Here is a 22,985-nt window from a genome sequence, read left to right as displayed (position 1 = left end):
GACCCTGGTCAGGACAAGTTATGAGGTCGCTCCCTCCCCCTCCCCCTACCTGGTGTACTCGCGACAGCCGGCTTCGACGGGTCGTCGGATGCGTTACCTCTGATCGGAATTGATTGCGATTCAGGGCCGTTATCATCGTTTCCATCCAACGTCTTCTCCATGATCCTGGATAGGCTGTCGTGGCGGGCACGTACGTGACTATGTAGAGCAGCTTGGAATGCAGTATTCCACGTCCGAAGTTATGAAATGTTGTCAAAAAAGTAAGCGATAAATATCAGGCAACAGGTCATGAAAGCAAACTTTTAACGTAATATTAACACGCACCCGGGTGGCCGGTTGGTTACCCCTCGCTTGGGTGGGGTTCAACTTGACTCCCCCCCCCCCCCCCTGAGATCTCAGGAACGAAGAGGGCTAGAGGCACCAAATTCACAGGCTGTGTTGACCTGTACCTAAATTCACTTAGGTCAAAGTCTGACATTCCTAGATCATGATGTTGGGGTCAAATAAGGTCAAGCGATGTTAAATTCCAGGTTGGTCTCCAAAGAGCTTCTAAAACCTAAATAGCTATTCTGCACAAAAATTCACATGCTCATCTAAGGTCAGTACCTTGTTTGACCTTTTGAAGGTCATAGTGGCCAAATTAAACAAGACTGTTTTGAGTTTTGCGTTTGAATAAGCATCAAAGATTGTCAGGCAGTATGCTCCTAAAAACAAAATGTTGACATGGGTCATTCTGGGTCAGTGACATATCCTGGCCTTGATGAAGTCTATGGAAGGTGTATAATGCGGTTCCTGTTATCAGTAAATTCGAAGTGAGCGCCAAAAACTATGCTATGCAGCAAGCTTTGGAGTAAAAAACGGGTTGGTTTTGACTTTTGTCTGACCTTAAGATCTGACCTCAGCTCAATGCAGTGTTTTATTCGATTGCTGTGTTGCCTAAGGAAGTATTCTAGAGATGTACGGCTTCATCGAACATTCTGTTATTGGATCAGATTGAACGAGTACCTGGAAATTGCCTTCGCTGAAATTAAGACCTGGCTTTGACCTATCATCCGTCAGTGACCGTACCAGGTACATCTAAATTTGTTATGTCAGATGATCCGCTATTCAATTATCTACGATTGTGCAAAACTTGGCGTGGCTGCGCTGCGCCGTTCGAAAACCATTCTGGAAAAACCTTCGGGGGGTCGGTTTTACCCCCACCCGAGCGCGTGTTAATCAAAGTCTTTTTGGAATACGCTAGCGATTAATGACATTTTGTGTTTTGATTTTTTCATGATGTGGTTTAGTGTCATGTTATAGAACATTTGTTTTCAGTTTGTGATAAAAGGAGTTCACTTTGCTCACGTTTTGACGTGAAAAAAGGCTCGCGCTCAAACTAGTCGTATACTTTTAAGTGAAAAAGGCTGATCTAGAAAACGCAATTTCTGTTTAGTAAATATGTTCCTTAGCACGCCACTGATTGATGGCGCCATCACACCTTGCACAGTGTTGAGTGAGAGTCAATTAATGACCATTATCTCTGGGGATTTTGCCCACGAACGCCAAACATGAGCAGCTCGACAGTTACATGTCGCATGGTCTTGATCGCCGCATGGCCTATGGAACGGCAGGATTTGAACGGCCTTAACATTGCGTCGTGGATGGCTGGGGGACTTTGAAGTAGTCTGGACGAAATTATTTGCGCTTTTTTACGGGCGTGTAGCTCAGGGACTAGAATGGTTTAGGTCTTAACAAGGCGGGGCTGTGAACTGCACCAAATGATCCTCACGATGACTACTTCAGCTCAAAACGTCATGCAAATGTGGGTCACTCCCTTAAAGCACACGACCTGATGATAGATTGAATATTATGCACTTGGGCGCGCGGCGGGTCAGTTTAAGCCCTCCCGCGGATATCTCGAGAACGAAGGGAGGTAAAACTGGCAAATTTATGGCGTACTTAGGGATGTACATGAACTCACTTGTATCAAAATGATTGTTTCGTACGCTTTGACCTTCGGGTCAAACAAGGTCAAACGCAAAATTGATGTTTGAACTCCCCTGCGGCCTCTTCACCCAACCGGCTTTGTCATAGTTGTTTTTGTTTTAGCAAGAAGTCACTCGTGTCCATATCAGGCCCGTGACCTTAAGTAAGTTTTAGATGGTTAAAATGACCATAATCCCTCTAGGTTATTTGTACATTTCAACTTACAATAGGTGTCATGATCTATCCCTGGCGACACGTTCCTCAAAGCAAGAATACATTTTCAGTCAGTGAATTCCCTGGACGTTTATGAAGTCAACACCATTTATTTGTTGACGTGACGATAGAGGAATTGGGAATAGCGCGAAAGACTACGGCATGCAGGTAGTCTTCTAGAAAAGCAGTTTGGTTTTTATATCTGTCTTGCCTTTATGTGTAACCCACGGTGAATGGAACATTCAACCTTTTATTGGCACGAAACTCAAAATAGTATTATTTCGTGTAAAGCTCTGCCTTTGCATCATGTTGAAAGCTCTCCTCAGAAACTGCTGGCGCTGACAGCTATGGTGGTTTTGAATTTGACCTACGCCGATCATCGATCTTATGAGGCATACGTAATTTTGAATACCGAAGAATTGCCTGTTCAATTGCATGCAGCTAAACAGAGCTTGGCATTGCTCCTCCACGTCGTTCAGAAGTTAGTCGCGTGAAGAAAAAAGGTGTCAAATTGACACACCCGAACGCGTATTAACCATTGAACAGATCGCACTGGGTCAATAGTGGCATGCTTCCCCAGAACTCTTTAGGTCCACGTGAAGGCATGCTTCCCCAGAACGAAGCCGAACAAGCCTTTTAACTTAGTTTTCGCTGTATTAAATGGTATGCTGAAAACAAACATTTGATTACGGCGGCTGCTTTTCCGTCTATAAAAGTCTCTTTGCCGTCTCAGATTGTCTCAAGCAATTTCGGACCTATCCATCTAATGGATTGACAAGATGAACCATTCCTCAGCGGCCGAAGGCCTTTGATGCCCACCGTTTTACAGCGGAAGTCATTCATCAACAATGTCATGTTAAAATTGCTGATGTGAAATGTATTCATGTACACAGGTGAGTCACACTATAAATACAGCGGTGACTTGGTCCCGTTCTCTCACACACACATAAATAGACGTAGCGGGTCTCCAGACATGGCGTCGGTCAGTGGCGTAGGCGGCTCCGATGGACAGGCGGCGGTGAGGCTGTGCTCAGTCTCATTGGGCGACGGCCCGGTACTCGTAGACGGGCTTGTACTCGACGGCCGGCTGCTGGGCCCGCACCACCTGCCGCTCCGGCGCCGAGTAGCCCTCCTGCACGGTGCGCACCTCGGGCGCCGCCTCGGTGGACGGCACCTCGGGCGTCGGGTACTCGGTGGGCACGGGCGTCGGCAGCGCGTCGCTCTCCGCCCGGAAGCCCAGCGTGTCGGCCACGTAGCGCACGCTGACGGGCACGCCCTCGGGCGAGATGTAGCTGTAGGAGCCGAACACGGTGCCGTCGGCCGCCTCCTCCTGGCGCTGGATGTCGTCCTCGGAGAGGAAGCGGAAGGCGTAGCCGCCCTGGTCGTCGCTGGTGCTGGACGACTCGAGGATGCGGACCAGGGGCAGGGGGGCGGCGGCGGTACGCACGGCCGGGGCGGCGCCGTAGCTGGTGCGGGGCCGCGAGTCGGCGGTGACAGCGGCCACCAGCGCCACTAGAGTCAGCTGTGAGTAAAAAAGGGGACGTGTACGTCATGTGGCTGGCTCGTAGTTCGAAGAGACCGATTTACAGAAAGTTATGAAAGCTTTAAATGATATTTTCTGCCTAAGGTATCCTTTTGTCAATTGATCGTGGCAGTGTTGGACATTTTGGAAATAGTTTGGAAATGGTGGATGTTTATTCATTGTTGGTTTTACTCTAGCGCAGCCAAACTAATGGTCTCCCTCGGCCCAGGTCCGGGTGTAAATGGCGTCATCGCTGTGTCATCTAGAGCTTTTATCGTATTCAGCTTAGAGGAAACCCAACACCCGTAGTCGCACTCACCATCTTCATGTTGAGTATTGTGTGTGGGATGGGAGCTGGTGCCTGTCAGGAGGTGCAGCTGCTGTGATGCCCTGTCTCGGTGTGTGCTGGTTTATATAGTGAAGCCAATGTCCTTCGACCGTGGACAGGACAGGTTATGGGGTCATCCCTCCCCACCCCGATATGCTCACTAGCGCCGACGGCGACTGTGACGTCACTGCCGGCTCTGATTGGTCCTGAGGTGGGTCATCTCTGATCATGGGATGATTGCTTCGGAACACACGACTGATGTTCTCGTCCATTTCCTGTTGCAAGGTGTAAGCATAAATGGTGAGGAGGAATGACGGGTCGAAGCGGGATGTTCAGCTCCTGTCCGAACTTAAATACCGCGGCCATTAATGTAAAGAAATTCGTCTTTGTCACCGTGTGCATCTGTAAGCATCTAGAGGATTTCAGAACCTTCTTTCGAATTTATTGGGAAGGCCATTATCATCGTAGACATGCTCTGGAAGACGTTTTCCGTTTAAGTTGTTTGTTTTTTTGGACGAAGAAACGGGTCTGTTCGTCAAATTACGTTCATGGCGTGCATTGATGGGAGACACAGACTTTTAGTCCAGTCACCAGTGGAGAAGAAGAAAAGGAGTCCGCGCCTGAACGTTTAATGCTCGCCTGAAATCATTGCATTGACGTAAGGCTGTCAACAAAGCGGCACACATGTCTTGTTTTGGAACATCGTTCACGAGGTCATGATGGTTGGAGAGATGCTGGTCTTGAATACCATCGCCATTGGGGGCCGAGATTCCATTGACTCTGCCGAAGGGAATTGAAGTGACTCAACGAAGAGTCGTCAAGATTAACAGCAGAAATGTTGTAGAGAAATGTTAAGATAATTTGTTGTTTTCGGGGCACCCCATCTGGTCGTGGTTCAACTACTTCATACCTAAAATTATTTTCATAATTTGAGGCAGACTAAAGACGTTTTGATGGTATTACAACATGTCTATGCCGATGGCATTTGTGTGTTGTGTTACCTTCTGGTTGCATGGTGCCTTTGGTCCCGCACGCCGCTGGATATGTTCCAGCAAAACTTCGTTATCGGTAGGCACACACAGGGCAGCTGTGCGGCACGCTTTGAGCGGTGAAAACATTATTTGAACTTGTTAAGCTTGTGCCCACAGCAGCCTCCGAGTTTGTAACGTCCTCGTGCCAACAGAGGGCACTGGTTTTCAACAGGCCTCTTGGCATCGTAACTGGGTGTTTGCGGGTTTGCCAACGTTGTGTTGACAGGCTGCCTTCCGGTTTTAGTTTATTCCCCTTTACCCAATTTGTGACGCTAACAGATGTTAAGTCTCCTCTCCGCATGGTAAACCAAAAGACGTGTGAAGGTTTGCCGTGTGTACAAGATTCATTCGAAGAACTGTATGTTCGGCCCGAAGACATGAGGTGCAGATCATTACGTATGCGACGTTCCACTGATGCTTTGTGTATGCGCATATGTGTGTACCAAGCAGGCTTATTTCGACTCGAGCTGAATCATGCATCGGCTCTTGAGTCAATGGTTTTGGGGCGAGTCGTGAGCTGAGTCGGCCCGCTAGGAAAAATGCCGCTTTGTGTCCTAAGCTGAACCACACTCTTTGTACATTTCATGAGCTGAAGCGAAAGCGGATCGTTGCTAACAATGCTGTGGCGGTGATTCGTGTGGCTGAAAAGGGAATGGCGACATGGTAGAACCCAGCATGCCGTAGGCAAATTAACGTCATTTTTCAGTATCTTCAAATGCACAGCATGCAGCATTGGTTATGAATATTTTTGCGCTACGAGCACAATGTTCTTTATTTAAATTTCTAAGCAGCAAGCACAGTATTGCTGATTCTGAACAGAACTTTGCCCAGTCTCAGCCAGGAACCAGACGGGCTGACATGGTACAGACATCCTACAAACGTATATCCTATGCTAAAATCTGCGGGAGTTTTTCTGGCACCTACAAAACCAAGGGCAAGTCATATTTGCCTTTATCAATTGTCACAGCAATGAAATCATTCCTACCTGACCCCTCATGCAATACCTCTTAAACAGCCGTAAGCATGTTATTGCTGGGGCTATATGAATTAAGCAGGAATGGTGGCAAGGTCGTCTCGTCTCATATGTGGAGGATACATCGCAAAGTGTGACGTCCCTGGGATTGTATCAATAATTTTTCCACGCAACTTCCAAATGAGACTTTTACCTACCAATTTAGTTGTCTTGGATTGCGGTTAAAGTGACGCTCAGCACTTTAATCTCTACGCAGCACGAAAACCCGTTTTGACTCCTAATCCATCATAGAGTGACCTGATGAGATGAGTTAAGGCCTCCTGGGGAAAATGGCATTCGGCGCTTTTGTATGCCTATCTCCAGTTCGGTTGCTCAGAGTTCAGTTTAGTTAAGTCCAGTTCCTTGCTGACTGGAGGACTTGAGTCGTGTGAAGTGGATTTTTGCTTTGTTTTTTATGAGAAATACAATCGTAATTCGTAATACTTACTAAGTCCAGGTAAGCAGGTAAGTTCACAACTTGTTTGTAGCCTAGGCTAGCTAACCGCTATTGTAAAACTCCATTCCGATGTTGAATTTTTGACGTTATCGCTGACGGCATGGCTAGTACCGGCTATTGGAAATGTGACTATTTTCCTGAGGATGCACCTGGCTACCACATGGCACGTGCAGACTGTCACCTGTCAGGTTCAGTGCAGTCTAACCCACGTTGCATGCGATATAATTGATACCAGTCCTGAGCCGACCCTAAAAACTTGCGTCGAACACAAGTCTCTTACCAAGATGAGAACACGACCACCTGCGATGCAAAGAATTTGTACTTCCTTATCTTTGTCGCAAAGGCCGTGCTCCCGGCTCCCATCGTCCCAACCAGTCGCCGGCTTTCCAATCTATTGAGTTGACAGGCAGAAGGAAGGAAGGAATCAGAATATCCTGATGTGTACTGCTTTCCAGCGGTACGAAGCTATCCATTATTAGCGTCATCTCTGAATCCCTGAGGCCTTCCTCAGCAAGCCGAATGCTCGCGGTGCTCACTACCTTTGAACACCAGCAACCACTAAACATCATGTTGGCATTGCGGAAATGAAGTGTATTCATGTACACAATTAGATCACACCATAAATACAGTGGTGACTTGGTCCCGTTATCTCACCCAGACATAAATAGACGTAGCTTGTCTAGAGGCACGGCGTCGATCAGTTGCGAAGGCGGCTCCGATGGACAGGCGGCGGCGAGGCCGTGCTCAGTCTCACTGGGAGACGGGCCGGTACTCGTAGACGGGCTCGTACTCGACGGCCGGCTGCTGGGCCCGCACCACCTGCCGCTCCGGCGCCGAGTAGCCCTCCTGCACGGTGCGCACCTCGGGCGCCTCCTCGGTGGACGGCACCTCGGGCGTCGGGTACTCGGTGGGCACGGGCGTGGGCAGCGCGTCGCTCTCCGCCCGGAAGCCCAGCGTGTCGGCCACGTAGCGCACGCTGACGGGCACGCCCTCGGGCGAGATGTAGCTGTAGGAGCCGACCACGGTGCCGTCGGCCGTCTCCTCCTGGCGCTGGATGTCGTCCTCGGAGAGGAAGCGGAAGGCGTAGCCGCCCTGGTCGTCGCTGGTGCTGGTTGACTCGAGGATGCGGACCAGGGGCAGGGGAGCGACGACGGTACGCACGGCCGGGGCGGCGCCGTAGCTGGTGCGAGGCTGCGAGTCGGCGGCGACGGCGGCCACCAACGCCAGTAGAGCCAGCTGTAAATAATTTAGGGGACGGGAGTGTCAGACGGTGACATAATCATTGCCTCTACATGATGGCTGGAAATCCCTGGAGAGAAGGTTAAAATGACATCTAATGCATAGTTCATTCGCTCTTTGTTTGATATTGGCGATGTGTGACAAATCAGAAATGATAATAGACTATCGTTACTTTTCCTCTTGATTTCTGTGTAAAAGTGCTCCATTTTTCCTCGACGCAGGTCATTATGTCATTAACTTCAGTACCTCACCATCCAAGATTCGTGTTAAGACCAGAGAGAGCTTATGACACTTACACTCACCATATTCATGATTAGTATGGTGATGTGGGGAGGGGAGCTGTCGCTTGTTGGTAGGTGCAGCTGCTGTGATGGCCTGTCCCTGCCGGTGCTGGGTTATATAGTGGAGACGGTGGCCTGTCGACCCTGGTCAGGACAAGTTATGAGGTCGCTCCCTCTCCCTCCCCCTACCTGGTGTACTCGCCCCAGGCGGCTTCGACGGGTCGTCAGATGCGTTACCCTTGATCGGAATTGATTGTGATTCAGGGCCGCTATCATCGTTCCCAACCAACGTCTTCCCCATGGTCCTGGGTAGGCTGTCGTGGCGGGCACGTACGTGACTATGTAGAGCAGCTTGGAATGCAGTATTCCACGTCCGAAGTTATAAAATGTCGTCAAAAAAGGAAACGATGAATTTCAGGCAACAGGTCATGAAAGCAAACTTTTAACGTAGTATTAACACGCACCCGGGTGGCCGGTTGATTACCATTCGCTGGGGTGGGGTGTCATTTTGACCCCCCCTCCCTGAGATCTCAGGGACTGAGAGGACTAGAGGCACCAAAGTGACGGTGTGTTGACCTGTACCTGAACTCACTTAGGTCAAAGTCTGACATTCCTAGATCATGATGTTCGGGTCAAATAAGGTCAAGCGATGTTAAATTTCAGGTTGGTCTCCAAAGAGCTTCTAAAACCTAGATAACTGTTCTGAGCAAAAATGTACGTGATCATCGAAGGTCAGTGACCTTGTTTGACCTTTTGAAGGTCATAGTGACCAAAGGCCAACAAGACTGCTTTGGGTTTGCATTTGGATAGGCGACAGGGATTACGCAAGGCAATATGTTCCTAAAAACAAAATGTTGACCTGGTCATTCTAGGTCAGTGACCTATGCTGGTCTTAATGAAGTCTGTGGAAGGTGTATAATGCGGTTCCCGTTATCAGCAAATTCGAAATGGGCACCAAAAGCTATCCCATACAGCATGCTCTAGAGTAAAAAAACGGGTTGGCTTTCACTTTTGTCTGACCTTAAGATCTGACCTTTGGTCAATGCAGTTTTTTTATTGAATTGTTGTGTTGCCTAAGGAAGTATTTCAGAGATGTATGGCCTCACCTAACACTCCGTTATTGGATCAGATTGAACGATTCCCTGGAAGTTGCCTTCGCTGAAACTATGGCTTGACTTTGACCTATCATACGTCAGTGAACGTACCAGGTACATCTAAATTTTTATGTCAGATGATCCGGTATTCAATTATCTACGATCATGCAAAATTTGCCGTGGCTGCGCCGCGCCGTTCGAAAACCATTCCAGAAAAACCTTCGGAGGGTCAGTTTCACCCCCACCCCAACGCGTGTTTAAGTCTTTTTGGAATACGCCAGCGATTAATGGCATTTGGTGTGTTGATTTTTTATGACTTGGCTTAATATAATGCTATAAACATTTGTTTTCAGTTCGCGATGAAAGGAGTTCACTTTTCTCACGTTTTCACGTGAAAAAAACGCTCGCACTCAAACTAGTCGTATGCTTTTAAGTGAAAAAGGCTGACCTAGAAAATACAATTTCTGTTTAGTAATTATGCTCCTCAGCACGCCATTGATTGATGACGCCATCACACCTTGTACAGCGTTGAGTGAGAGTCAATTGATGGCCATTATGTCTGGAAATTTTGCCCACGAACGCCAGATATGAGCAGCTCGACAGTTATGTTTCTCATGCTCTTGATTGCCGCATGGCCAATGGAATGACAGGATTTGAACGGCATTAACATTACGTCGTGGATGCCTGGGGGACTTTGAAGTAGTCTGGACGAGATTATTTGCGGTTTTTACAGGCGTATAGCTCAGACACTAGAACGGTTTAGGTCTTAATATGGGCAGGGCTGTGAATTGCACCAAATGATCTTTAAGATGACTACTTCAGCTCAAAACCTCATACAAATGTGGGTCACTCCCTTAAAGCACACGACCTGGCGACCGGTTGAATCAGGCCCGTGACCTTGCTGAGTTTTAGAGGGTTGAAATGACCATAATTCCTCGAGTTTATTTGTGTATTTCAACTTCCAATAGGTGTTATGATCTATCCCCGGCGGCATGTTCCTCAAAGCAAGAATAAATTTTCTGTCAGTGAATTCTCCGGACGTTTATGAAGTAGTCGAAACCAGTTGTTTGTTGACGTTATGATAGAGGGATTTAGAATAGCGCCAAATACTACAGCATGAAGGTAGTTTTCCAGAAAAGCAGTTTGGTTTTGTTATCGGTCTTTCCTTTATCCATATCCGACGGTGAATGGAACATTCAACCTTTTATTTGTATGAAACTCAAAATGGCATTATTTCGTGTAAAACTCTGTCCTTGCATCGTTTTGAAAGCTCCCTTCAGAAATTCCCGACGCTGACAGCTTTGGTATGGCTTTGACTTTGCCCTGTGCAGGTTATCGATCTTATGAGGCATGTGTAATTTTGAATACCGAAGAATTGCCTGTTCAATTGCCTACGCTAAACAGAGCTTGGCATTGCTCCTCCACGTCGTTCGGAAGTTAGTCTCGTGAAGAAAAAAGGTATCAAATTGACCCACCCGAACGCGTATTAACCATTGAACAGATCGCACAGAGTCAATATTGTTGGCTCTAGGTTCACGTGAAAGCCTGCTTCGCCAGAACGAAGCCGAACAAACCTTTGGACTTATTTTTCGCTGCATTAAATGGTATGCTGAAAACAAACATTTGATTACGGCGACTGCTTTTCCGTCTATAACAGTCTTTGTGCCGCCTCGGATTATCTCAAGTAATTTGGGACCTATCCATGTAATGGATTGACAAGGTGAACCGTTCCTCAAGGACCCAACGCCTTTGATGCCTGCCGTTTTACAGTGGAACAGTCATTCATCAACAATGCCATGTTAAAATAGCTCAAGTGAAATGTATTCATGTACACAGATGAGTCACATTTTAAATACAGCGGTGACTTGGTCCCGTTCTCTCACACACACACATAAATAGACGTAGCGTGTCTCCAGACATGGCGTCGGTCAATGGCGAAGGCGGTTCCGATGGACAGGCGGCGGCGAGGCCGTGCTCAGTCTCACTGGGAGACGGGCCGGTACTCGTAGACGGGCTCGTACTCGACGGCCGGCTGCTGAGCCCGCACCACCTGCCGCTCCGGCGCCGAGTAGCCCTCCTGCACGGTGCGCACCTCGGGCGCCTCCTCGGTGGACGGCACCTCGGGCGTCGGGTATTCGGTGGGTACGGGCGTGGGCAGCGCGTCGCTCTCCGCCCGGAAGCCCAGCGTGTCGGCCACGTAGCGCACGCTGACGGGCACGCCCTCGGGCGAGATGTAGCTGTAGGAGCCGACCACGGTGCCGTCGGCCGCCTCCTCCTGGCGCTGGATGTCGTCCTCGGAGAGGAAGCGGAAGGCGTAGCCGCCCTGGTCGTCGCTGGTGCTGGACGACTCGAGGATGCGGACCAGGGGCAGGGGGGCGGCGACGGTACGCACGGCCGGGGCGGCGCCGTAACTTGTGCGAGGCTGCGAGTCGGCGGCGGCAGCGGCCACCAGCGCCAGAAGAGCCAGCTGTGAGTAAAAAAGGAGACGTGTACGTCTTGTGGTTGGCTCGTAATCGTTCGAAGGGACCGAGTTACAGAAATTTATGAAAGCACTAAGTGACATTTTCTGCCTAAGGTATCCTTTTTTAGTTGATCCTGGCAATGTTTGACATATTGGATGGGGTTTGGAAATGGTGGATGTTTGTTAATGTTGGTTTTACTCTAGTGCAACCAAACTAATGGTCTCCCTCGGCCCAGGTCCGTGTATAAATGGCGACATCGCTGTGCCATCTAAAACCTTCATCGTATTCAGCTTAGAGGAAACCAACACCCGTAGTCGCACTCACCATCCTCATGTTGAGTATTGTGTGTGGGACGGGAGGTGGTGCCAGTCAGGAGGTGCAGCTGCTGTGGTGCCCTGTCTCGGCCGGTGCTGGTTTATATAGTGAAGCCGATGTCCTTCGACCGTGGATAGGACAAGTTATGGGGCCCATCCCTCCCCACCCCAAGATGCTCCCTAGCGCCGACGGCGACTGTGACGTCACAGCCGGCTCTGATTGGTCCTGAGGTGGGTCATCTCTGATCATGGGATGATTGCTTCGGAACACACGACTGATGTTCCCGTCCATTGCCTGTTGCAAGGTGTGAGCATAAGTGGTGAGGAGGAATGACGGGTCGAAGCGGGGTGTCCAGCTCTCGTCCGAACTTGAATACCGCTGCCATTAATGTAAAGAAATTCGTCTATGTCACCGTGTGCATCTGTAAGCTATCTTTGCGAAGTGTAGTTTGTCAGGTCGTGTACGGTTTTGACGCACTGGATATTGCTGAAGATTGAAGCTTGTTTCGAACATCAACGCCGATGAGCAGAGTAAAATACGACTCAGCTTTCAGCCCTAACCACTATATGAACCTTATTAGGCACGTTTTTGAGCTGATATGGGGCGGCCGTGAAGCTATAGACAAACGATCAGCTGAGCCGTCTTTTTGCAGATCAACTAGGGAAGAGGATTTCAGAACATGATTTCAAATTTATTGGGAAGGCCGTTATCATCGTAGCCATGCTCTGCAAGACGTTTTCCGTTTAATTTGTTTTTTTATTTTTGGACAAAGAAACGTGACTTCGTCAAATTACGTTCATGGCGTGCATTGATGGGAGACGCAGACTTTTAGTCCGGTCACCAGTGGAGAAGAACAAAACGTGTCCGCGCCTGAACGTTTAATGCTCGCCTGAAATCATCGTATTGACGTACGGCTGTCAACAAAGCGGCACACATGTCTTGTTTTGGAACATCGTTCACGAGGTCATGGTAGTTGAAGTGATGCTGGTCTTGAACACCATCGCCATTGGGGGCCGAGATTCCATTGACTCTGCCTAAGGGAATTCAAGTGACTCAACGAAGAGACGTCAAGATTAGCAGCAGAAATGTTGCAGAGAAATGTTTAGATAATTTGTTTTTTTCGGTGCACCCCATCTGGTCGTGGTTCAACTACTTCCCACGTAAAACTATTTTCATAATTTGAGGCAGAATAAAGACGTTTTGATGGTGTTACAACATGTCTATACCGATGGCATTTGTGTGTTGTGTTACCTTCTGGTTGCATGGTGCCTTTGGTCCCGCACGCCGCTGGATATGTTCCAGCAAAACTTCGTTATCGGTAGGCACACGCTGGGCAGCTGTGCGGCACGCTTTGAGCGGTGAAAACATTATTTGAACTTGTTAAGCTAATGCCCACAGCAGCCTCCGAGTTTGTAACGTCCTCGTGCCAACAGAGGGCACTGGTTTTCAACATGCCTCTTGGCATCGTAACTGGGTGTTTGCGGGTTTGCTAACGTCGTGTTGACAAGCTGCCTTCCGGTTTTATTTTATTCTCCTTTACCCAATTTGTGACGCCAACAGATGTTAAGTCTTCAGTATTGCTGATTCTGAACAGAACTTTGCCCAATCTCAGCCAAGAACCAGACGGGCTGACATGGTACAGGCATCATGCAAACGTATATCCTATGCTAAAATCTGCGGGAGTTTTTCTGGCACCTACAAAACCAAGGGCAAGTCATATTTGCCTTTTTCAGTTGTTACAGCAATGAAATATGCAATGCCTTTTAAACAGCCGTAAGCATGTTATTCCTGGAGCTATATGAATTAAGCAGGAATGGTGGCAAGGTCATCGCGTCTCATATGTGGAGGATACATCGCAGAGTGTGACGTCCCTGGGATTATATCAATAATTTTTCCACGCAACTTCCAAATGAAACTTTGACCTACCAATTTAGTTGTCTTGGAATGCGGTTAAAAAGACGCTCAGCACTTTAATCTCTACGCAGCGCGAAAACCTGTTTTGACTCCTAATCCGTCATAGAGTGACCTGATGAGATGAGTGAAGGCCTCCTGGGGAAAACGACGTTCGGCGCTTTTGTATGCCTATCTCTAGTTCGGTTTTTCAGAGTTCAGTTCAGTTGAGTCCAGGTCATTACTGACTAGAGGACTTGGGTCGTGTGAAGTGGATGTTTGCTTTGCTTGTTTGTGGGAAATACAATCGTAATTCGTAATACTTACTAAGTTCAGGTAAGCAGGTAAGTTTACAATATGTTTGTAACCTAGCCCAGCTAACCGCCATTGTAAGAACTCCATTCCGATGTTGAATTTTTGACATGTCATCGCTGACGGCATGGCTAGTACTGGCTATTGGAAATGTGACTATTTTCCTGTGGATGCACCTGGCTGCCACATGGCACGTGCAGTCTGCCACCTGTCAGGTTCAGTGCAGTCTAGCCCACGTTGCATGCGATATAGCTGATGCCAGTCCTGAGCCGACCCCAAAAACTTGCGTCGAACACAGGTATCTTACCAAGATGAGAACACGACCATTTGCGATGCAAAGAATTGCATGCGTGGATTTATTGCGTCCTGCGATTAACTGTGATGCCAAGTTGTGTCCGGTCACCTTGCATGCACAGTGAGAAATATGTAATTCCTTATCTTTGTCGCAAAGGCCGTGCTCGCGGCTCGCACCGTCCCAACCAGTCACCGGCTTTCCAATCTATTGAGCTGACAGGCAGAAAAGTCTCGAGCAAGGAATCAAAATATATTGATGTTCACTGCTTTCTAGCGATAGGAACCTATCCATTCTCAGCGTCATGTTTGAATCTCTGGGTCCTTCCTTAGCAAGCCGTATGCTCGCGGTGCTCACTACCTTTGAACACCAACAACCACTAAGCAACACAGTGTTGGCATTGTGGAAATGAAGTGTATTCATGTACACAGATAGGTCACACCATAAATACAGCGGTGACTTGGTCCCGTACTCTCTCACACACACATAAATAGACGTAGCGGGTCTCCAAACATGGCGTCGGTCAGTGGTGAAGGCGGCTCCGATGGACAGGCGGCGGTGAGGCCGTGCTCAGTCTCACTGGGAGACGGGCCGGTACTCGTAGACGGGCTCGTACTCGACGGCCGGCTGCTGGGCCCGCACCACCTGCCGCTCCGGCGCCGAGTAGCCCTCCTGCACGGTGCGCACCTCGGGCGCCTCCTCGGTGGACGGCACCTCGGGCGTCGGGTACTCGGTGGGCACGGGCGTGGGCAGCGCGTCGCTCTCCGCCCGGAAGCCCAGCGTGTCGGCCACGTAGCGCACGCTGACGGGCACGCCCTCGGGCGAGATGTAGCTGTAGGAGCCGAACACGGTGCCGTCGGCCGCCTCCTCCTGGCGCTGGATGTCGTCCTCGGAGAGGAAGCGGAAGGCGTAGCCGCCCTGGTCGTCGCTGGTGCTGGACGACTCGAGGATGCGGACCAGGGGCAGGGGGGCGGCGGCGGTACGCACGGCCGGGGCGGCGCCGTAGCTGGTGCGAGCCCGCGAGTCGGCGGCGACAGCGGCCACCAGCGCCAGTAGAGGCAGCTGTGGATAAAAAAAACGTGACGTATATGTCATGTGGTCGGCTCCTATTCGTTCGAAGAGACTGCTTTGCAATACATTTTTGAAAGCATGTGCGACGTTTTTCGCGCTAGGTATGCGCTTTTTCAATTGGTCTTGGCAATGTCTGACAAATCGGAAATGACAGAAGTTTATGTTTATTATTGGTTTTACTCTAGTGCAGCCAAACGAATGGTCTCCTTTGGCCCAGGTCCAGGTGTAAATGGCGTCATCGCTGTGCCATCTAAAAGCTTCATCGTATTCAGCTTAGAGGAAACCCAACACCCGTAGTCGCACTCACCATCTTCATGTTGAGTATTGTGTGTGGGACGGGGGCTGGTGCCTGTCAGGAGGTGCAGCTGCTGTGGTGCCCTGTCTCGGTGTGTGCTGGTTTATATAGTGAAGCCGATGTCCTTCGACCGTGGACAGGACAAGTTATGGGGTCATCCCTCCCCACCCCGATATGCTCTCTATCGCCGACGGCGACTGTGACGTCACAGCCGGCTCTGGTTGATCCTGAGGTGGGTCATCTCTGATCACGGGATGATTGCTTCGGAGCACACGACTGATCTTCTCGTCCATTGCCTGTTGCAGGGTGTGGGCATAAATGGCGAGGAGAAAGGACGGCCGCAAGCGGGGTGTTCAGCTCTCGTCCGAATTTGAATACCGCGGCCATTAATGTAAAGAAATTCCTCCTTGTCACCGTGTGCATCTGTAAGCTATCTTCGTGAAATGTTATTGGTCAGGTCTTGTACGGTTTTGACGTGCTAGATATCGCTGAAGCTTGAAGCCTGTTTTGAACATCAACGCCGATGAGCGGAGGAAAATACAACTCAGCTTTCAGACGTAACCACTATGTGAACCTCATTAGGCATGTTCTTGGGCTGATGTGGGGCGGCCGTGAAGCCATAGGTAAACGACCAGCGGTCTTTTTGCACATCAGCTGGGTAAGAGGATTTCAGAGCTTGTTTTCGAATTTATGGGGAAGGCCGTTATCATCGTAGACATGCTCTGCAAGACGTTTTCCGTTTAAGTTATTTTTTTATTTTTTGGACGAAGAAACAGGGGTCTCTTCGTCGAATTACGTTCGTGGCATACATTGATGGGAGACGCAGACTTTTAGTCCGTTCACCAGTGGAGAAGAAGAAAAGGTGTCCACGCCTGAACGTTTAATGCTCGCCTGAAATCATTGTATTGACGTAAGGCTGTCAACAAAGCGGCACACATGTCTTGTTTTGGAACATCGTTCACGAGGTCATGGTAGTTGAAGTGATGCTGGTCTTGAATACCATCGCCATTGGGGGCCGAGATTCCATTGACTCTGCCGAAGGGAATTGAAGTGACTCAACGAAGAGTCGTCAAGATTAGCAGCAGAAATGTTGCAGAGAAATGTTAAGATAATTTGTTTTTTTCGGGGCACCCCATCTGGTCGTGGTTCAACTACTTCCCACGTAAAGTTATTTTCATAATTTGAGGCAGAATAAAGACGTTTTGATGGTATTACAACATGTCTATGCCGATGGCATTTGTGTGTTGTGTTACCTTCTGATTGCATGGTGCCTTTGGTCCCGCATGCCGCTGGATATGTTCTAGCAAAACTTCGTTATCGGTAGGCACACACTGGGCACGCTTTGCGGCACGCTTTGAGCGGTGAAAACATTATTTGAACTTGTTAAGCTAATGCCCACAGCAGCCTCCGAGTTTGTAACGTCCTCGTGCCAACAGAGGGCACTGGTTTTTCACAGGCCTCTTGGCATCGTAACGGGGTGTTTGCGGGTTTGCCAACGTTGTGTTGACAAGCTGCCTTCCGGTTTTAGTTTATTCTCCTTTTCCCAATTTGTGACGACGCCAACAGATGTTAAGTCTCACAGTATTGCTGATTCTGAACAGAACTGTGCCCAATCTCAGCCAAGAACCAGACGGGCTGACATGGTACAGACATCATGCGAACGTATATCCTATTCTAAAATCTGCGGGAGTTTTTCTGGCACCTACAAAACCAAGGGCAAGTCATATTTGCCTTGATCAATTGTTACAGCAATGAAATATGCAATGCCTCTTAAACAGCCGTAAGCATGTTATTGCTGGGGCTATATGAATTAAGCAGGAATGGTGGCAAGGTCGTCTCGTCTCATATGTGGAGGATGCATCGCAGAATGTGACGTCCCTGGGATTATATCAATAATTTTTCCACGCAACTTCCAAATGAGACTTTGACCTACCAATTTAGTTGTCTTGGAATGCGGTTAAAGTGACGCTCAGCACTTTAAGCTCTACGCAGCGCGAAAACCTGTTTTGACTCCTAATCCGTCATAGAGTGACCTGATGAGATGAGTTAAGGCCTCCTGGGGAAAACGACGTTCGGCGCTTTTGTATGCCCATCTCTAGTTCGGTTCTTCAGAGTTCAGTTCAGTTGAGTCCAGGTCATTACTGACTAGAGGACTTGGGTCGTGTGAAGTGGATGTTTGCTTTGCTCGTTTGTGGGAAATACAATCGTAATTCGTAATACTTACTAAGTTCAAGTAAGCAGGTAAGTTCACAATATGTTTGTAACCTAGCCCAGCTAACCGCCATTGTAAGAACTCCATTCCGATGTTGAATTTTTGACATGTCATCGCTGACGGCATGGCTAGTGCAGGCTATTGCAAATGTGACTATTTTCCTGTGGATGCACCTGGCTGTCACATGGCACGTGCAGTCTGCCACCTGTCAGGTTCAGTGCAGTCTAGCCCACGTTGCATGCGATATAACTGATGCCAGTCCTGAGCCGACCCCAAAAACTTGCGTCGAACACAGGTACCTTACCAAGATGAGAACACGACCATCTGCGATGCAAAGAATTGCATGCCTGGATTTACTGCGTCCTGCGATCAACTGTGATGCCAAGTTGTGTCCGGTCACCTTGCATGCACAGTGAGAAATATGTAATTCCTTATCTTTGTCGCAAAGGCCGTGCTCCCGGCTCCCACCGTCCCAACCAGTCGCCGACTTTCCAATCTATTGAGGTGACAGGGAGAAAAGTCTTGCGCAAGGAATACAAATATCTTGAAGTTCACTGCTTTCTAGCAATAGGAACCTATCGATTCTCAGCGTCATCTTTGAATCGCTGGGGCCTTCCTCAGCAAGCCGGATGCTCGCGATGCTCACTACCTTTGAACAACAACAACCACCAAACAACATCATGTTGGCATTGCGGAAATGAGGTGTATTCATGTACACAGATGAGTCACACCATAAATACAGCGGTGACTTGGTCCCGTTCTCTCACACACACATAAATAGACGTAGCGGGTCTCCAGACATGGCGTCGGTCAGTGGCGTAGGCGGCTCCGATGGACAGGCGGCGGTGAGGCTGTGCTCAGTCTCATTGGGCGACGGCCCGGTACTCGTAGACGGGCTTGTACTCGACGGCCGGCTGCTGGGCCCGCACTACCTGCCGCTCCGGCGCCGAGTAGCCCTCCTGTACGGTGCGCACCTCTGGCGCCGCCTCGGTGGACGGCACCTCGGGCGTCGGGTACTCGGTGGGCACGGGCGTCGGCAGCGCGTCGCTCTCCGCCCGGAAGCCGAGCGTGTCGGCCACGTAGCGCACGCTGACGGGCACGCCCTCGGGCGAGATGTAGCTGTAGGAGCCGACCACGGTGCCGTCGGCCGTCTCCTCCTGGCGCTGGATGTCGTCCTCGGAGAGGAAGCGGAAGGCGTAGCCGCCCTGGTCGTCGCTGGTGCTGGACGACTCGAGGATGCGGACCAGGGGCAGGGGGGCGACGACGGTGCGCACGGCCGGGGCGGCGCCGTAGCTGGTGCGGGGCTGCGAGTCGGCGGCGGCGGCGGCCACCAGCGCCATAAGAACCAGCTGTGAACAGTAGCGTTTAGAAGCGTCAGGCAGTGATCGTTCAGAGATGGCGTTGTTGAAGTGTTGAAATGTTTGAAATGATGCGCGTAACATTCCACACTCTCTTTAGTTGACCTTGGCAAGGTATGACATTGAAGATTGTGCAAGATTTTGTCCTTGATTGATCTGATTCTGGAGCAGTAAAGGTGAGTTGTATTGATGCACAGAGCATGAAACAGTTGATCACGGTCCCCGCAATCCATCACTGCCGTCAAATTTAACCCACAGAATGTTCATAACCAGTGGTCAGACTCACCATCTTCATGATTGTTATAGTAGTTTCGGGACGGGAGCTGTCGCTTGTCGGTAGGTGCAGCTGCTGTGATGCCCTGTCTCGGCCGGTGCTGGGCTATATAGTGCAGCCGGTGGCCTGTCGACCCTGGTTAGACAGTGGCCAGGACAAGTTCTGAGGTCGCTGCCTCCCCCTCCCCCTGCCCGTCCCTGGTATGCTCGCCACAGTGGGCTTCCACAAGACGTCTGTGGGTCACCTGTGACAGGAATTGATTTCGATTCAGTACTCCTATCAACGTTTCCATCACATGGTCTCTCCATGGTCCAGGCAAGGGTATGCTAGTGGTTGTGCGCGTGCCGTTGTGGAGTAACTTGAATTGTATTACTTCATCCACGTCTGAAGGCATGTAATGATGAGAAAAGAATCCACCAATTACTTCCAGTTCACTACTCATGAAATCTTAAGCTTTTTATCCAGATATGTGTAAGTCAGAGCTCTTTATTGCTACATGAAAGACAGCTACATTTATCGCTTAAGTGTTCTTAGCATAGTGACCGGTGTTTGCGAGAAATCTTTTCTAGCTACTATATAGCCGTTGATCTGGCTTTCACCATCAGACATTATGTCGTGTCAGTAGTAGCGAAATATTCCCTCATCCAGACGTGCGGCCACCTTTGCTATAAATATGTTGCTGGGCCAAAACGGTTTTTGAGAACGGTTGACAATCAGGTATTTGCCAGAGATAACGCAGTGGATGACTCCGCTCGTTCATGGAACTGAAGACTTCCATGGATGATATTAACTTACGCTGATTGCTAGGATTAGTGAATGCCCCGCACACCCACTCCCGCCGTTAACCATATCCATATCAACACACACATACACACACACAAACACACACGCACGCACGCACGCACGCACGCACGCACGCACGCACGCATGCACGCACGCATGCACGCACGCACGCACGCACGCACGCACGCACGCACGCACGCACGCACGCACGCACACACACACACACACACACACACACACACACACACACACACACACACACACACACACACACACACACACAGGGCGTTTGTATGCGCATTAAACGTGAAATTACACAATTTGCTTCCATTATACTTCTGCATTATCGGTGGATATACGCGTGGGATGGTGTCAGATTTCGGGTTTTGGGACATCGAACTCAGGGGTGCTATCGGGGTATTAGTAGAGGAAAGATGACATAAGTAAGTCAGAATTAATCCCGCCAATTTTGACTTTCTGTGAGCAGTCATTCACTGTTCTAATATGAGACCTGAGAGTTTAAGAGGGGAGAAGGATTGCTCCCTCCCCCTTCCGTGCATACCCGTTTGCTTCACCTTTGATCAGATCTCTCCTTGATACAAAAATGCCTTTGGGATTGCGTGCAGCTTGCCAGCCTATCCGTTTTCAATTGCTGCCCCTGCATATGATATTTGTAGGAATATTGCAAAATTGCCATAGTATTTATCACTTCGCCGAGCAGTTCTTACCGACGCATGTAGTTGTGGTATTCAGCCGCAGAAAATGTGTTCTTTCGATATGGCATTGATGTGAAGTGCTGGCACCCAAGCAGCAGCTGTTTGTGTTCGACGTGACTGTTGCCAATGTCAGGGTTGATCATCTTTGACCTTTGTCAATGTCGGTGTTACTTTATCGGGATGGCAGGAGGTGGCAAAAAAATTCATCATAGTGGTAGAAGTTGACATGATGGAATGATGGAATGCTTTGATGTTTGGGTTCCCTTAAAACATCGACCATATAAATTGTTGTGTTTATGCTTTCCAGTACGAGAATGTCGCTAATGGCCTTCCCCTATTTCGTTCCCTCTTTCATTGTGAGGCACATGGGTAAGACGGTAGAAATGAACTTGTTCCTCGTAGAAAACCAGCAGAATGGAAATATAGATGGGTTGATATTTGGGCAACATGCCTTTATCGAAAAGAATAGCAGAGAAAATATTTATTGAATTATAGGTACTTTAAAAAAAAACATAGAAATTGACTTCTATTTGTTTTGACAAGGGCATGTTGCCGAAGTGTCACCGCATCTGCATTTCCATTCTCGTGGTTTTTCTCCGAGGAATAAGGCTATTACTACTGTCTTATCTACGTACATAATGCTCCTGGCAAATGCGCTGAACAACTTATCGTGGTGCACATGCAGGTAGTTGTTCATTGAACATGAAGTATCGACCACCTTTCAGTGGTTTTGGATTTGGGTATCGATATGAAACTTGCTGTCATCGCCGTCTTTCGTGAAGAACAGAGTAGGGACCACGACTAAACGACTTGAATAAAAGTCGCGCTACTTAATCGAGAATGCTTAAACGATTTGGCTGATGCCTTCAAGACTTAAAAATCAAGTGAAGGTATGGGACTTCATGGGCTGATTTTTGTGCCTGAAATAGTTGGCGTTCTGATGGGTAGGTCTTTTCGCGCTACCTCCAGACCTTCACCTTCGCGATGCCCGGCTTGGTTCCGCGAGAAGTCATGTCTGTGTGCTGTCTGTGAGCGGTTTTATTATTCAGGATATTTGTGGCTCGCTGATTTAACACGTGATATTGGTTGGTGGCGGAGATGGTAAAGGGAGAACCAATCATGACTTGACCGCGCCACCCGTGTATGTTGTGGCCTTTTAAGAGCCGCGAAGACATTTCCTCCACGTTAAAATGCGCTACATCAAGCAACGCTAAACGAGCTAATTTAATCCGTCTTTCCTCGCACGAACGATGATGCTTACAGGACAAAGATGAGCATGCCATGATCGGCTTGTTCGATGATCGTGGTGCTCTTCCTTCCACGTGGTAAATTTGATGTCTGGTTGCCGTCCTCCCCTCATTCACTAAGGTCTTGTTGCCGTACGACAGTTAGTTGCTTGTTCATCAGTCGGTAGTCTTAACATACTGAAGCTTTTCTTAGGGTATTGATATTGCCAGGTATTGATAACCCACCATTGGGAACAATAGTTCTTAACGCCATGTTTAAATTCCTGAAGTGAAGTGTATTCATGTACACAGATGATTCACATTTTAAATACAGCGGTGACTTGGTCCCGTTCTCACACACACACACATAAATAGACGTGGCGTGTCTCCAGACATGGCGTCGGTCAATCGCGAAGGCGGTTCCGATGGACAGGCGGCGGCGAGGCCGTGCTCAGTATCACTGGGAGACGGGCCGGTACTCGTAGACGGGCTCGTACTCGACGGCCGGCTGCTGGGCCCGCACCACCTGCCGCTCCGGCGCCGAGTAGCCCTCCTGCACGGTGCGCACCTCGGGCGCCGCCTCGGTGGACGGCACCTCGGGCGTCGGGTACTCGGTGGGCACGGGCGTGGGCAG

At 49.3% G+C, this 22,985-nt stretch overlaps 2 protein-coding genes across 3 annotated transcripts; both read right to left on the bottom strand.

The window, feature by feature from the left end:
• Positions 1 to 3,037: 3,037 nt before the first annotated feature.
• On the bottom strand, positions 3,038 to 15,820 carry LOC119106484 (larval cuticle protein 16/17-like). Of its 2 annotated transcripts, none has more exons than XM_037230148.1 (2): positions 15,795 to 15,820; positions 3,038 to 3,703 (listed from the first exon to the last, which is right to left on the bottom strand). In XM_037230148.1, the coding sequence occupies exons 1-2, from the start codon at positions 15,801 to 15,803 to the stop codon at positions 3,218 to 3,220; spliced, it is 495 nt and encodes a 164-aa protein (XP_037086043.1). In that variant the 5' UTR covers positions 15,804 to 15,820; the 3' UTR covers positions 3,038 to 3,217. The 2 variants fall into 2 exon arrangements, with proteins under 2 accessions (XP_037086043.1, XP_037086037.1); XM_037230142.1 differs by lacking the exon at positions 15,795 to 15,820 and adding an exon at positions 4,023 to 4,063.
• A 2,857-nt stretch (positions 15,821 to 18,677) lies between these two features.
• On the bottom strand, positions 18,678 to 19,334 carry LOC119112333 (endocuticle structural glycoprotein SgAbd-2-like). The gene has a single exon (XM_037236468.1). The coding sequence runs from the start codon at positions 19,332 to 19,334 to the stop codon at positions 18,858 to 18,860; it is 477 nt and encodes a 158-aa protein (XP_037092363.1). The 3' UTR covers positions 18,678 to 18,857.
• Positions 19,335 to 22,985: the final 3,651 nt, after the last annotated feature.

This window comes from Pollicipes pollicipes, unplaced genomic scaffold (genome assembly GCF_011947565.3).
Source record: "Pollicipes pollicipes isolate AB1234 unplaced genomic scaffold, Ppol_2.1 Scaffold_2555;HRSCAF=2994_pilon_pilon_pilon, whole genome shotgun sequence".
Taxonomy (NCBI): Eukaryota; Metazoa; Arthropoda; class Thecostraca; order Pollicipedomorpha; family Pollicipedidae; genus Pollicipes; species Pollicipes pollicipes.
The sequence above is the reverse complement of the archived record's forward strand: the minus strand, read 5'-3'. Positions and strand labels throughout refer to the sequence as shown.

Excerpts from the sequence above, each read along its gene's own strand:
- LOC119112333 (XM_037236468.1), bottom strand. The coding sequence starts at position 19,334 with ATGGCGCTGGTGGCCGCCGCCGCCGCCGACTCGCAGCCCCGCACCAGC.